General features: G+C 39.8%; 1 protein-coding gene across 2 annotated transcripts in view; it reads left to right on the top strand.

Moving 5' to 3' along the window:
- The window catches only part of ATP6V1H (ATPase H+ transporting V1 subunit H), a 100,956-nt gene that overhangs the window by 50,925 nt on the left and 35,609 nt on the right, over window positions 1–14,422 (top strand). For both annotated transcript variants that reach the window (XM_058668629.1, XM_058668628.1), the window contains 2 exons: window positions 2,171–2,349; window positions 3,525–3,650. In XM_058668629.1, the coding sequence (XP_058524612.1) occupies window positions 2,171–2,349; window positions 3,525–3,650 (305 nt within the window). The remainder of the gene's footprint in view (window positions 1–2,170; window positions 2,350–3,524; window positions 3,651–14,422) is intronic.

Genomic DNA, 14,422 nt, shown 5'->3' with positions numbered 1-14,422 from the left:
GACATGCACATGTATGAGGATACTTCAAGGAAAATGAGATTAAGAGACAAGTATATTTTAGATTATAAGATATTTCTTTATCTGAAAGGCAGAGCTCTGAAATAAAGGGAAAGACACAGATATTTCCCATCAATTGGTTCACTCCTCAAATAGCTCATCAGGTGGGCCTGGAGGATGACGCTAGAAGCAGGAACTACGTCCAGAAATTCCACAGGGTGTCAAAATCCAAGTATTTGGAAGGTCTTTGACTGCCTTCCCAGGCATGTTAGTGTGGAGATGGATCATATGTGCAGGGTAGGTGGGACTTGGCATGGGATGGGAACATTTTCAGGGTGATTTGACTGCTGTGCTGTAACACCTGCCCCCTAAATGCCTTCCAAAATTCATTTGTTCCTCATTTTCATTCTTTAAAAGATAGATCATAAAAACATGTTTTTATGGAAAAGTAGATAAGGCTTAATGATTTATTTGAAAGGTTAAGCAAAGGATCTTTAAAGTATCCTTGTCTTGAGAGCTCAGAGGGGAGTTAGTTTTGGAAGATTACTCTATTGCCTATACGAATGTTTTGAGATTATGTTTGAAACAATTGGTCATGGAAATTTTTTTTGTATATAGTTTACTCCTCCAAGCCACAAGTATATAGCAACGTTAACAAAGATCATATGAACAAAAGAGCTTTGATAGTTTTCTAAAATTAAGAAAAGAATGTAATAGAAGGTTAGAGAGAGGGAAAGTAACTAAAAAGGGTAAAAGTAAAACATCACAAAAGGAAGGGAAGAAGGAAAAATGTTTGTTTAAAGGGGAAGAGGTTGCCAGGGCTTCCCACAGTTGAAAGAATCCAAACGAGGGTCTGGCATTGTGGCGTAGTGAGTAAGCTACTGCCTCTGACATCAGCATTCCTTATGGGTACCAGTTGGAGTTCTGGCTGCTCTACTTCTCATCTAGCTCCCTGCTCATGCACCTGAGGAAAGCAGCTTGGACCCTTACCACCCACATTGGAAACTCAAAAGATGCTCCTGCCTCTGGCTTCAGCCTGGTCCAGCCTGGTCAAGCCTGGCTTAGCCTGGCTGTTATGGTCATCGGGGGAGTGAATCAACATATGGAAGACCTCCCCTCTCCCCCTCTCTCTGAAACTCAGATTTTCAAATAAAGAACAAAAACAAAAATAAAAACAAAACAAAGAAGCAAACAAAGAAAAACCCAAAAAACCTGAAGAATTACTCTAGCAAAGAATCATAGATGTCCTGAAAGACAGTAATTTGTAGTAATACTCCCAGAGGAACTAGAGGTTAAGGGAGAAATTAAAAATGTGATTCCTAGTCTGATGCTGTTGAGTGTGGGTGTGGGTGTGTGGCGGGAGGGCTGGGTAGGTCTCAAAATTTAGGAAGAGACAAGCATGTGAAAGTGTTACGCTGTTCGCTGTGATAATTTCTTCTTAGGCCTGTGGTTGTGTAGAATCGCAGACTCTTATTCTGTAAGATTTCAGTTTTTTGAAATTTGAGACCCACTTTCAGTGCAGAGTTGGCCATGGTGAATGTAGAGACCACAGAATGCATATTTTTAGGAGGGATAGTGTTCTACAGACGTTGGTTAGTCCAGGTGGTCAAGAGTGTTACTGAGATATTTTATGTGCAGATTTTATTTTGTTTCTCTTAATTGCTGTGAGAGCTACTAAAATCTGTAGCTATTACTTAATTTAGGGTACTTCAGAAACTTTGTAGAAAATAGAATTAAATACATTTGTTCTAATCTAAAAGGTTTTGACGTCTGTGTACACATGTTCTCCATGTATTTTCTGAAGATTTATTGTGTCCATTGGCATCAAAATTTATTTTGCATCAAAGCAAATTTGTCCTTTAATTCAATTTGTCTTAAATTTTTGAGTATGTATATAGATTTACTACTTCTTTTGTTTCCTGAATATTTGAAACTTTATTATTAATAATTTGCCAATGTTGTATTTTCCTGGCCAACTGTCACTTGTGTTATTAAAATATCCTTTGCCACTTTATCTCTTCGTCTTGATTTCTACTTTATTTGAAGTTAATGTGACAGTCTAGTTCCGAGGGTAAACCTGGAAACAAGGAACAGAGAAGGATGAAAGAAAATGCAGAGGTCTTAGAATATCACTCAATTTTATAGCTTGTCATTATTTCTTTGTTTTACCCAGAACTTTTTAGAAAAATCAACTGAAAGAGAAACTCGTCAGGAATATGCTCTGGCCATGATTCAGTGCAAAGTTCTGAAGCAGTTGGAGAATTTGGAGCAGCAGAAGTATGATGATGAAGATATCAGTGAAGATATCAAATTTCTTTTGGAAAAACTTGGTGAGAGTGTCCAGGACTTAAGGTGTGTTGTTCTTTTAAATTCACAAGTGCTGGACCTGTTGGACTTTGTTTGACATGCATAGCTTCTATATTTTAATTTTATTTTTAGCATTATTTACATAGTTGAGAAGGATGCATGCCCATGTGGGCCTCTGATTGGGGTGGGAAAGATCAAGGTGTGGAGGAGGGAGAGTGGGGTAAATATTTCAGCTTTTTTTCTCCTATATCCGCTGTTGTGGGGGTGGGGCCTGGAAACACCCCGAGGATGCTGACTCCTTGCTGTCAAACCAGATCAGCACCCGAGGATGAGGGATGGTCGTTGATGATGTGTTAGAGACCCCTATGTGGGGAAGAATGTTTCAGGGGTGTTACTTTGAGAAAACGTTTTTTTGAGAAAACATTTCCAAGGTCTGTTGCTTGACCAACTCCATCTTAGTGCGTCCACAGACCTAGACACTCGATGCAAAGCGTGGCGAGGAGAGTTGTTCATTCTGTTCCGTTTTCCATCCTCTGCTGGCCTAGATGAGCTGGCTGTCATTTGCCCCATGCTGTTCACTGTATAGGCATCAGAAACTGAGAAGGCCCAATCCCGAAACATACACACCATGTGATTTTCCCTGTGGCCAGGGTTTGAATCCAGCACTCTAGTCTGGGAGTCCGCCAGGAAATTTCACCGGGGTGGTTAGGTCTGTTACCTGTGCCAGCCAGTGCACATACTGGTGGGTACAACTGCCTGGAGAGTTCTACCCCCAGCCCCATTTTTTATGCCAACTGATGGGTGCTATGGCCCAGACCCAGTTTTCAAGCATACCACCAGGTGCTGTGACTTACTCGGGGTGACCTTCAGTAATCACCAGGCCTGTCTCCAATCCCAGTTTTGTGCATGCCAGCATATACTACAGGTTAGCCTGGCCTGTCCCCCATCTCATCTGTGTATACCCATTGGTGCTATGGTTCAGTTTAGCCTGACCCAGCCCCCAACCTGGACCACATGTATGCTGACTGGTGCTGCCGTCTTGTCCAACCTGACCTGCCCCAGCCTTGGGTCATATGTTCAGCATCAGGAGTTGCAGCCTAGAAGGGGAGAGCCCACAGTTCACCTACCAGGCCTGCTCCCAACCCTGCATCTTGCGCTTGCCAGGGGGTATTGCCATCCAGCCTTTGTGTAAACTTTGAATTTTGTGAACATTTTGATAGCTCATTTGATGAATACAGTTCAGAACTGAAATCTGGAAGATTGGAGTGGAGTCCTGTGCACAAATCTGAGAAGTTTTGGAGAGAGAATGCAGTGAGACTAAATGAAAAGAATTATGAACTCTTAAAGTAAGTCTTTTATTCTTCTTTTCAAATATTCAGTGACACATTTTTCTCAATCTTTAAATAGTTGGTATTGTGTGGTTTTAATTTGTATTTTCTTGGTGACTGTGTGGTTGAACACCTTTACATGCATTTTTGGCCTTTTAGACATCAACATTTCCTGGAGAAGTGCCTGACTATGGCTTTATTACTTTTTTTCCCCATTTTATAAAAGTTGTGTTTGTATTCTGAATGTGTGTTTGTTGTTATATAACATAGAGAGGGCCCTCTTCTACATGGGTGAAATTATCCACCTGCAGTGATAATTGAAACCATGAATAATAGTACTGAATTCTAGAGAGTCACATACTGTTTTTTCCTATATGTACATAGCTAGGATAGAATTTATAAATTAGGCACAGTAAAGAAATAATGGTAGTCATTAAAAACAGTACAATTATAACTATTCAGTATACTATAAGTTATATGAACGCATTTTTCTCTGTTTCAAAATCTCCTATTGTACCTAACTTTTCCTTACTTTAAATTCAAAGTTGTAGGGTGAGGGAGTGTGGAGGGGAGGGAGAGAGATCTTCCATCCTCTGGTTTACTCTGCAAATGGCTGCAACAGCCAGAGCTGGGCTGGTCCAAAGCTGGGAACCAAGAATTTCTCTTCCGGGTCTCCCATGTGAGTGCAGAAGCCTAATGCCTTGGGTCATCCTCTTCTATTTTTCCAGGCCATTATCAGATAGCTGGACTGGGAGTAGAGCATCTGGAAGTAGAACCTGCATCTATATGGTTCTAATTCCCTTTCTGATTTTAATATTTCATATTTGACTGATGCATTTTAAAAAAACTTGATAAATCAATATTGATACCTTACATTAACTGATACTTTACAGTAACATACTTTGCACTAGGATTCATTCTTTTGTTGTAAGGTTTGCTTTCAGTGTTTTTTACTCTGTGTTTTATAATTCTGTTGATTTTTACATGATCACGTTTTCTGCTTGGTTAGAGATGAGTGGTCTGTATTTGTGTGGGTCTGTTTCTCGGGTCTCTATTTGTTATTTTGTGATTATGACACTGTCTTGATTATGCTAGCTTCACAGTAAGTTTTGAGATTGTAGATACTGAGTTTTAATTTTTCAAAATAATGCTTGCTTAATTGTTAGCAGGTAATCAGTTGCCCTTAAATAGTCCTAACAACTGATGGAGCCAGTAGCAGTTTTTGTTTCAGTAAGCTTTGATGCTCTATATTCACTGGTTCCTCTGACTTACTGTGGCTAGGGGTTAACCTAGGATGTCAGCTCTCTCTTCCTGGGTGCAAGAAACGCTGATTTTACAGTTAGTTCGGTATTTCATTTGTGGGGATGAAGTGATGACTTCCATGCTGTTTGCAAGTTGAACTTGAAACTAGAAGTTTGTTCTTTTTGAAGATGGTTTTAGAAAATAGTCCCAACTAAAGACCATTACTTACAGTGTCAGGATATACTTAAATAATAGAATGATATAGGAGAAGTCAGGGTGGATGGGGGTGGTGGTGGGAAGGGAAATCCTTGCGCATGAGGAACTGTATCATGAAAAGTAAAAATTACAAAAAAAAAAAAAAAAGCCCCATGGTTTTATTGGCTGTGTGTTCCATTGCCAATCCATGTAAATTTTAAAATCACCCTGTTCATTTTTACCAGAAAGTTAGGATTCTGTTGGGATCTTAAAAAATTTTTTTAGATCAACTTGGGGAATTTTGCTAAATTAGTACTGTTCAGTATTTATACTGCTGAGCAATGTAATGTTTCCCATGTATTTAGGTTATTTTTAATTTCTTTGAACAGTGTTTTCAGAATATAAGCTTGATACTTTTAAAGTTATTTCTAATTGTTTTTCCTTTGACACTATTGTAGCTAAAATTATTTTCTTACGTTCTTTTTCTATTATTTATTTTAAGTGTATAGAAATAGAGTATTTTTGGTGTACTGAATTTGGGTTCTACGTCTCCATGAATTGTCTTTATTAATTTTAAGAGCTTTTTTCCTGTTGGATTCTTTTACATTTTCTAATACAAAATTATGTCATCTGTAAGTGGAGTTTTGTTTCTTACCTTCTAATCTGGGTGCATTTTATTTGTATTTCTTAATTGTCTAGACTAGAGATTCTGCTGTGCAAACACCTTCATGGGTGCTTTATTTTGTCATTTGTTTTTATACTCTTACTTGGACACTATGTTACACTACTTGCCATATTTTATGAGAAGTGCTGGTGTCTTACAGTGTAAGCACTCCAGCTGGGTAGTTTATTGTCTTAGTACTTTGGAGATTTTTGTACTTTTCTTTTTCAAGATTTTTTTTCAGGATTTATTTTATCTATTCAAAAAGCACAGTAACATAGAGAGGTAGAGACGCAATCAGAAATCTTCCATTCACTGGTTCTCTTGCCAAATGGCCTCGAGGACCAGATTTGGACCAGGCTGCAGGTAGCAGCCAAGAACTTCGTCTGAATCTCCTACACAGGTAGCAGGACCGAGTGCTTGGCCTCTGTCCTGCGTGTTCCTAGGTACACTAGCAGGGAACTGGATTCAAAGTGGAACAGCCAGGACTTTAACTGGTGCCCGTATGGGATGCTTGGCATTGAAGGTGGCGACTTTACCCACTCTGCCACAACATTGGCCCTGAGCTTTCTGTATGCCAAATGCATCTTAGAATCAGCTTGCTGAATACATAATTTTATCGGAATTTTTATTAGGATTGAATACCTAGTTAATTCTAAAAGAAATCAATGTTTTCAAATTTGGGAGTAGATGAGTTATGTCAAATCATTAACATGGTATGTGTTTTCATTTATGCAGGGTTTTATTTAGGTATGATTTTGTTCATCTTTCTTTGCATTTAGTCATCTGCATTTGATTTTTCACGTTCCTACAGATCAAATCCTTTAAATTCATAGTTTTACATTTTAGTTTCAGTCAGACTTTTTGTAATGATACAATTTTATATTTCTGTTGCTCAGTATGGCAACTTCTGGCTTAAGAGCACTGGAAATGCTACTGGTGTGTCTGAGAAACTGAACTTTAAAAATTTAATTTTGAGCAATTTAACTTGAAAAAGCCTCCTGTGGCTACCGGAGTTATTGAACATCACAGTTTGAATTTGATATTTAGAAATACAGATATAGTAATTCTGTGTTATAAATTGGGTTACTGCTCAGCTTCTGGCACTGCCATGTTCTTTTTATTTTTTCATTTAACATTCATTCCTTTATTTTTCACTTTAATATTGTTGTTTTCTTTTATTTTTGGTCTTTCCTCCAGGGTATATTTTTAAAAAAAAAATTATTGTCATTGAAAGCAGGTATCTAACAGGAGCAAGGTACACGTATCTGTTAGAGATCTTAGTTAGACTTACATTCTGTAGATTTTATTTTCTATATTAGTTACAGTAATACGCGGCATTTATTTAAATAGTGTGGCAACCCGAAATTCATGGTTAATAGATTTTGTCAGAACATTTGGAGAATGGGAAATAGAAGAAAATAATCTTTTCTACATTACCTTGTCATCTTGGAATTTTAGCAGTAAAAGAACCTAGATGCTGTTTTTAAAATGCTATCTTTGGAAACATTTAGTGTAACGGAGGGAAGCTTTTAACAAATGTTTATTAAAACATTATGTGTATTAACAGTAAACTTCCTTCGGGACTAGGGAGGGGAGCTTTCTCTGGGCCTCACTTGATTCCAACTTTGGGTCCCCACCCTCTCTTGTAATAACCATCAGGAGCACCCCGGAAACCCCTCAAAACAAATAAACAAACAAACAAATAAAAAATCCAGAATAGACAGAGAACAACAAGGAAAGCTTAGAATCAGACAGAAAATGGTCAGCGTGGATTCAGTTATACCTTACTAGGTGGGACACAAAAATTAGTTACTCCTCATTAGGGTATTGAAGATTTCTCTGCACACCCCTCCTAAAACTGTTCTGCACCTAAACTGTTGACATATGTATTGTTGGAGTTATAAGCCAGTCTAGACTACCCGAAAGAAAGCCAGATTCAGCAAAATTATGCTTCAATCCTATAAAATGCTAAATATTATAATGAAAATAGACATGAGACAGCTGAATAGTGATCTATAGCCATTTTTTTTAAGATTTATTCATTTTTATTGGAAAGCCGGATATACAGAGAGGAGGAAAGACAGAGAGGAAGATCTTCCGTCTGATGATTCACTCCCCAAGTGAGCCGCAATGGGTCGGTGCATGCTGATCCGGAGCCAGGAGCCAGGAACCCCTTCCAGGTCTTCCACACGGGTGCAGGGTTCCAAGGCTTTGGGCCGTCCTCGACTGCTTTTCCCAGGCCACAAGCAGGGAGCTGGATGGGAAATGGAGCTGCTGGGATTAGAACCGGCACCCATATGGAATCCCGGGGCTTTCAAGGCGAGGACTTTAGCTGCTAGGCCATGCCGCCGGGCCCAATCTATAGCCATTTCAAGGTGTATAGAACCCGGTTGTATATAAGCTAAAATTGGAATGTCAATGAAGAAGTCACAGGAGGTGGTTAAGAACTTGCATTTTTTTTTTTTAACATATTGGTTACTCAATACTATGTCAATTAACTCCATAACGTTATAAATTGTTACTGATGTAATGTTGGGGCTTTTAATTGATTGGGATGATACTCTGCTAGCTCTACTTTCAGACCAGAGATGGCCTCCCCAACAAGCCATTGAACTTATCTTGACAATAAGATGCTTGGTATATGTTTGCAAAGAAAGAATCTTGACTGAATTTGAAATGTAATACAGCAACAAGGTGGAGGAATCCACCATGGGGGGAAGGCTTAGGGAGGGGTTGGGGGAATCCTAGAGCCTATGAAACTGTGTCACTTAATGCAATGTAATTAATAATAAAAAAAAAAAGAAAAAAGAAGAAAAAACATTATGTGTATCTTCATTATGGTATGCTAATAGAAACCTGTCCAAGTCCATATTTTGTTTTCTGATATTAGGTTTTAATTTTTATTGCTCCTTCAGACTGCTGCTTCTACATTTGAGACTTTTCTTTGTAACCAGAAAGAAACACTGGCATGTGGTATTTTATTGTTGTTTATGTGACGATGTTTGTCTTTAGTTTTTATTTCAGTATGAAATGATTGATGGGCTGGTTGAATGATTGACAGGAAAAGCATAGTACAACTGTCTTTAAGCTGATTGACAAAATCAATGGCATTAAAGCCTGTACCTAGTATTTCTATTTTAAAAACAAATTGTTCATTGGGATTTTTTTTTCTTTCTCCATCTATAGAAAACCATGTTAACATTTAATTATGACCTAGGAATAGTTACAAGTTACAAGAATCTGATATTTAGGGCCTGGAGCGGTAGCATGGTGGCTCAAGTCCTTGCCTTGCATGCATGAGGATCCCATTTGAGGTGCTGGTTCTAATCCCAGCTGCTCTGCTTCCCATCCAGCTCCCTGCTTGTGGCCTGGGAAAGCAGTTGAGGACGGCCCAAAGTTGGGATCCTACACCTACATGGGAGACCTGGAAGAAGCTCCTGACTCCTAGCTTCAAATGGGCTCAGCTCTGGCCCTTGCGACCACTTGGGGAGTGAATCAGCAGACGGAAGATCTTTCTCTTTGTCTTCCCTCTCTCTATATCTGACTTTCCAATAAAAATAAATAAATCTTTAAAAAAGATTCTGATTTTTAAGTGTATCATGGCATTGTAGGTATAGGCAAAAGTAGAAGATTCAGTATTATACTGTCCAGGTAGATTTAACTGATTCATTGAGAGCCTTCCTTTTAAGTAAAATTGAAGAAGAAACAGCTGTTTACATGGAACCTATGCTGGCTGTGGGTACAAGGAGTGGGATAGCAAGTAGGCAAAGTCCTGGGCTAGGATGATAGTCCGTGAGAGAAGTGATTGCTGCCTATTGGTTGGTTAGTTTTGTTGCAGGATGCAATGTCATCTTAACAGCCGGTCTTCACCTGGAAGAAAGGAATGAGAAACAGTTTCTGTCTTTGTTGGTCTATCCCAAAGTTGTCAATGTAATCTCCTTACCAGTTCGTCCATCCTCCAGCCTGTAACGTAGTTTAGGACATTTCAGGATTCTTAATCACCTTATAGTTTGTAAATCATAATTTCAAATTAAATTTGTATTTTGAGTTGGAAAATATTCTGAAATAGAAGAAACCATAGCGGTGACAGAGAGAAGGCAAAGGGAGGGAAAGAACAAAGAGGTGAATGTACCTGGGGAAAATATTGTGAAAGAAGGTAAATGCAAATTTATTGAATGATCTAGTAGACTAATAATGTAAATTCTGTTTTGAATTTGAGTAGACATTTTGAAAGAATACATTTCCAGCAGATGTCAGAGTTGGAATTCATGCTTAATTGAACTACAAAGCTGCAGTATGTTGCTGTCCGGACCCCATGGTAGTATGTGACAAAATGATGGCGTGTGGTTGATGTGGTAACAAGAATTTAGATTTTGATTGATGAATATATTATTGACTTAACAACAGTAGTGAGACAAGTTGGAGGGAACTCTTTCTTATCACAAAATTCTTTTCCGTGTTCATTTCATGGATGATGTAAATACTAACACCCTGCTCAGCAGATTTGTAGACTGTAATACTTTCATTATTGCTGAAAATACTCAGTGGCCCAAGTGGCTGTGCAGGATAACTATAAAAATCACATCTGTGTTTCATACATTTGGAGAGATGTCTGATCACATCCTCTTCTAACATTGCTTGAATAAGACAGTGCACCAGTGTTCATGGATCCTGCAAAAATAGATTCATTAGTAGGTCGAGGGTAGGGCCTGTGAGTGAATATTTCTGATTTACATGCCATGTTTTGTTTTCTGTTTTTTTTTTTTTAATTTTATTTTAAATTCATTAATTACATTGTATTATGTGACACAGTTTCATAGTTACTGGGATTCTCCCCACCCCTCCCCAAACCCTCCCACCATGGTGGATTCCTCCACCTTGTTGCATAACCACAGTTCAAGTTCAGTTGAGATTCCCCCATTGCAAGCATATACCAAACATAGAGTCCAGCATCTTATTGTCCGGTCAAGTTCAACGTACATGCCATGTTTTGGATAGCAAGGGTGTCAGCTATGTGGAGAAGCTTAAGTCCCCGCTTTAAGGCATGGATTGGCAGATGTTTTCAGTTAATGCCCTGAGAAAATATTTTAGGCTTTGTGAACCATTTCTTCTCTGTGACAGACACTCATCTCTGCTATTGTCCTGCAAAAGCAGCTGGGAACAGGACATAAACTATGAGTAGAGCTATGTTCCTACATGCTTATTTTTTAGAGAGGAAGATCTTCTGTCCGATGATTCACTCCCCAAGTGAGCCGCAATGGGCCAGTGCGCGCCGATCCGAAGCCAAGAACCTGGAACCTCTTCCGGGTCTCCCACGCGGGTGCAGGGTCCCAATGCATTGGGCTGTCCTCGACTGCTTTCCCAGGCCTCGACTGCTTTCCCAGCTCCCTGGATGGGAAGTGGAGCTGCCGGGATTAGAACCAGTGCCCATATGGGATCCCGGCGCGTTTAAGGCGAGGACTTTAGCCGCTGGGCCACGCCGCCGAGCCCCCTACATGCTTATTTACAAGGAGAGAAGGCAGCCAGGTTTTTATTAGAGCTGTGTTTTTCTGACCCATGGGTTGAGGTATTCAGAACAGATGTTACGTTATTCATTTTAGAAATTTTATTTTAGTTTACTTGTGGCTTCGTGAAATATTTTCTTATTGTTAAAATGTCAAATTAAAAAATGAAATACATTTACATCTTTGAAATTATTAAAATGTTTCATTAGAATTAAATTTAATTCTAAAATACTTTCCAAGCTGGCCTTTGGATAGTTTGAAATGTTAAAATTACAAATGTGTGGGGGAGGTAGGCCTTTGGTGCAGCTGCTAAGGTGCCAGTTGAGATGCCCAAATCTCAGAATCTGAGTTCGAGTCCCCTCTCTACTTCCATTTCCAGCTTCCTGCTCATGTACTCCTTGGGAGGTAGCAGGTGAGGGTCCAAATATTTGGATACTTGCCACCCACGTGAGGTATCCGGGTTTGGGTCTGAGCCCATGGCTTTGATCATTGCAGACAGTTGGGGTGTGAACTAGCAGATGGAAGCTGTCCATCTCTGCCTTTCTCATTTCAAAAAAATTTTATTTTTATTTGGAAGGTAGAGTTATAGAGAGAAGGAAGGACACAGAAAGAGAAATCGTTTGTCTGTGAATTTGCTCCCCAAATGGCCATAATGGCCAGAGCTGGGCTGGCAAATGTGGGAGCCAGGAGCTTCTTCCAGCTTTCCCTTCTGGATGCAGGGGCCCAAGGAGCCATCCTCCACTGCCTTCCCAGGCCATAGGCTGGGAGCTGTATTGGAAGAGGAACAGCTGGGCCAAAAACCGCATCCATATAGGTGTCAGTGCTGCAGATGGAAGCTTAGCCTACTGTGGCATGGAACCTGCCTCCTTTGCATTTTAAATAAAAGTGGATAAATGAAGGCCTGGTGCAGTAACCTAGAAGCTAAAGTCCTAGCCTTGCACATACTGGGATCCCGTATGGGCACCGGTTTGCATCCCAGAGACCCCACTTTCCATCCAGCTATTTGCTTGTGGAAAACAGTTGAGGATGACTCAAAGCCTTGGGACCCTGCATGCACATGGGAGACGCGGAAGAAGCTCCTGACTCCTGGCTTCAGATCAGCTCAGCCATTGTGACCACTTGGGGAGTGAATCAGCGGGTGGAAGATCTTTCTCTCTGTCTCTCCTCCTGTCTGTAGATAAATGAAAAAAAAAGTAGATAAATCTCAAAAATAAAATGGAAAATTGTGCTTTGATTCATCTTATAGGTTTTCAAGTGCATGAGTAGAAAAAAATACCAATTAGTATGTGGTTGTGCTTTGTGCAGGCTAGAGAACCAGCAGGTAATTCAGTTTCACCATTTGTATCCTGAGACACATTGCCAAACTTATCTGAGACTTATTTGTTTATGAGTTATATATGTATGTTAAAGAATATGGAGCTTAAAATATGCATGTATGTAATAATTGGTCACATTTTTCCTGTTACTTTGAAATCCAGATTTCCTAGTTAATTCACAGAACAGAATGTGTATAATTTCTTCATAGTGACATGATTTCTTAATTGCCTCCTATATCAGTGCTTCCTTAATCTTTACTAAGTTCACAGTGTTATGTGGAACAGCAAAATTGAACAAGTAATTAAGTGAATGTGGAAAATAATGGCAGGTGATTCTTAGTGCTGAGAGGAAAAGTGAATGTGGGAAGAAGGTGTCAGGAGTGAGGTCCAGTCTTAGCATGGGCAGGGTCTCTTAGGCAAGAGGGAACATTGGGGTGCAGAACTGAGTAACTCATATTCTCCTGACAAACTGCTGGGTTCACACTAGCTAATTTGTTAATAGTTTTTAATTTATTGAATTCTAAATGAGTAGTTATTTCCTGGCATAGTAGGAAGTGATTTTATTTTACATCTTGGTCTTCTACCTCGCCATTTGCAAAATTCAGTCTGATTGGTGAAAGGTGTTAAGCAGGCAAAGGTACACATGACAACCAAGACTGGCTTAGCAGTGACTTATTGACAAAGTTTCAATTTGTGAAGAAAGTGCTGTATCTTTAGGAAGCAACAGCTGCAGGGGCTGGCACTGTGACATGGTAGATTAGTGGTAGACTAAACATCTGCCTACTACACGAGCATCCTGTCTGGGCAGCTGGTTTGAGTCCAGGCTGCACTTCTGGTCCAGTTCTCTGCTTGTGGCATGGAAGGCAGCAGATAATGTTTCAAGTCCTTGGGCCCCTGTGTGCATGTAAGAACCCTGAAGGAAACTCCTGGCTCCTGGATAAAGATGGAGGATCTCTCTCTCTCTCTCTCTCTCTCTCTCTCTCTCTGTTTCTCCTTATGTATGAGTCCACCTTTCAAATAAAAACAAAATCTTAAAAAAAAAAAAAAAAAAAAAAAGAGCAACAGCCACAAGGCCAAGAAAGAATAGAAAAGGAAAAAAAAAAAAAGCAGCTGGGAGAGGCAGGGGAGAAGAGAACATTGAAGACAAAGTTTTGCTTCGCAGAGCAAGGGCTGTGTTTTCAAGAGCAGAGTTTGGAAAATACTTTGAAATCTTGGGCCTTATTCTTGTAGAAGTTGGAGCTAGCAATAGGTTGGAACCTGGCATCAGATTATGCTGCCGTATTGTACTAACCAGACAGGAAGTGTGTTGGTTAGGGGTATGAACCCCTGTTCTCAGAATGCTTTAAGATCACAAGGTAGAAAGAATTCCTGTGAGTACAAACTCAGAGAAAAATTGAACATACAATTTTGAGTTTAAGGGGATTTTATCCCCTAGCAATTTGTTATTGCATTTATGCTGTGCTTGTAGAATAAATTCGGAACATGAGAATTATCAGCCACTAGCATGCATGATAGAGCCGTCCTTTTCCAGCGTCTTGGGTCCTAAGCAGCATCAATCCCCTCTCCAGTTCACTTGCTAGGATCTGTGCATCCATTGGGTACAAGGGGTCCCTGAGGTGGGAGGCCAGAACTATTGCAGAAGAAGCTTTCTCTGATGTTGGTGCCAGATTCCTGTTCTTGGAAGTGCCTATCAAGTTCCAGTGGAAATTTTACTCTGCACAGTTGCTGGAGAGTGTGTGAGGAGGGCATGGGAATCAGGAGAGTGCTTCTGGGATCCTATCAACAAAGACAGTTGCTTGCTATTGGGACTTGAATTCTATTTGTGAAATATGTGTTCCAGGCTTTAGTTAGGTTTGAGGTGAAGAGGGT

Source organism: Ochotona princeps, chromosome 9 (genome assembly GCF_030435755.1).
Source record: "Ochotona princeps isolate mOchPri1 chromosome 9, mOchPri1.hap1, whole genome shotgun sequence".
Taxonomy (NCBI): Eukaryota; Metazoa; Chordata; class Mammalia; order Lagomorpha; family Ochotonidae; genus Ochotona; species Ochotona princeps.
The sequence above is the reverse complement of the archived record's forward strand: the minus strand, read 5'-3'. Positions and strand labels throughout refer to the sequence as shown.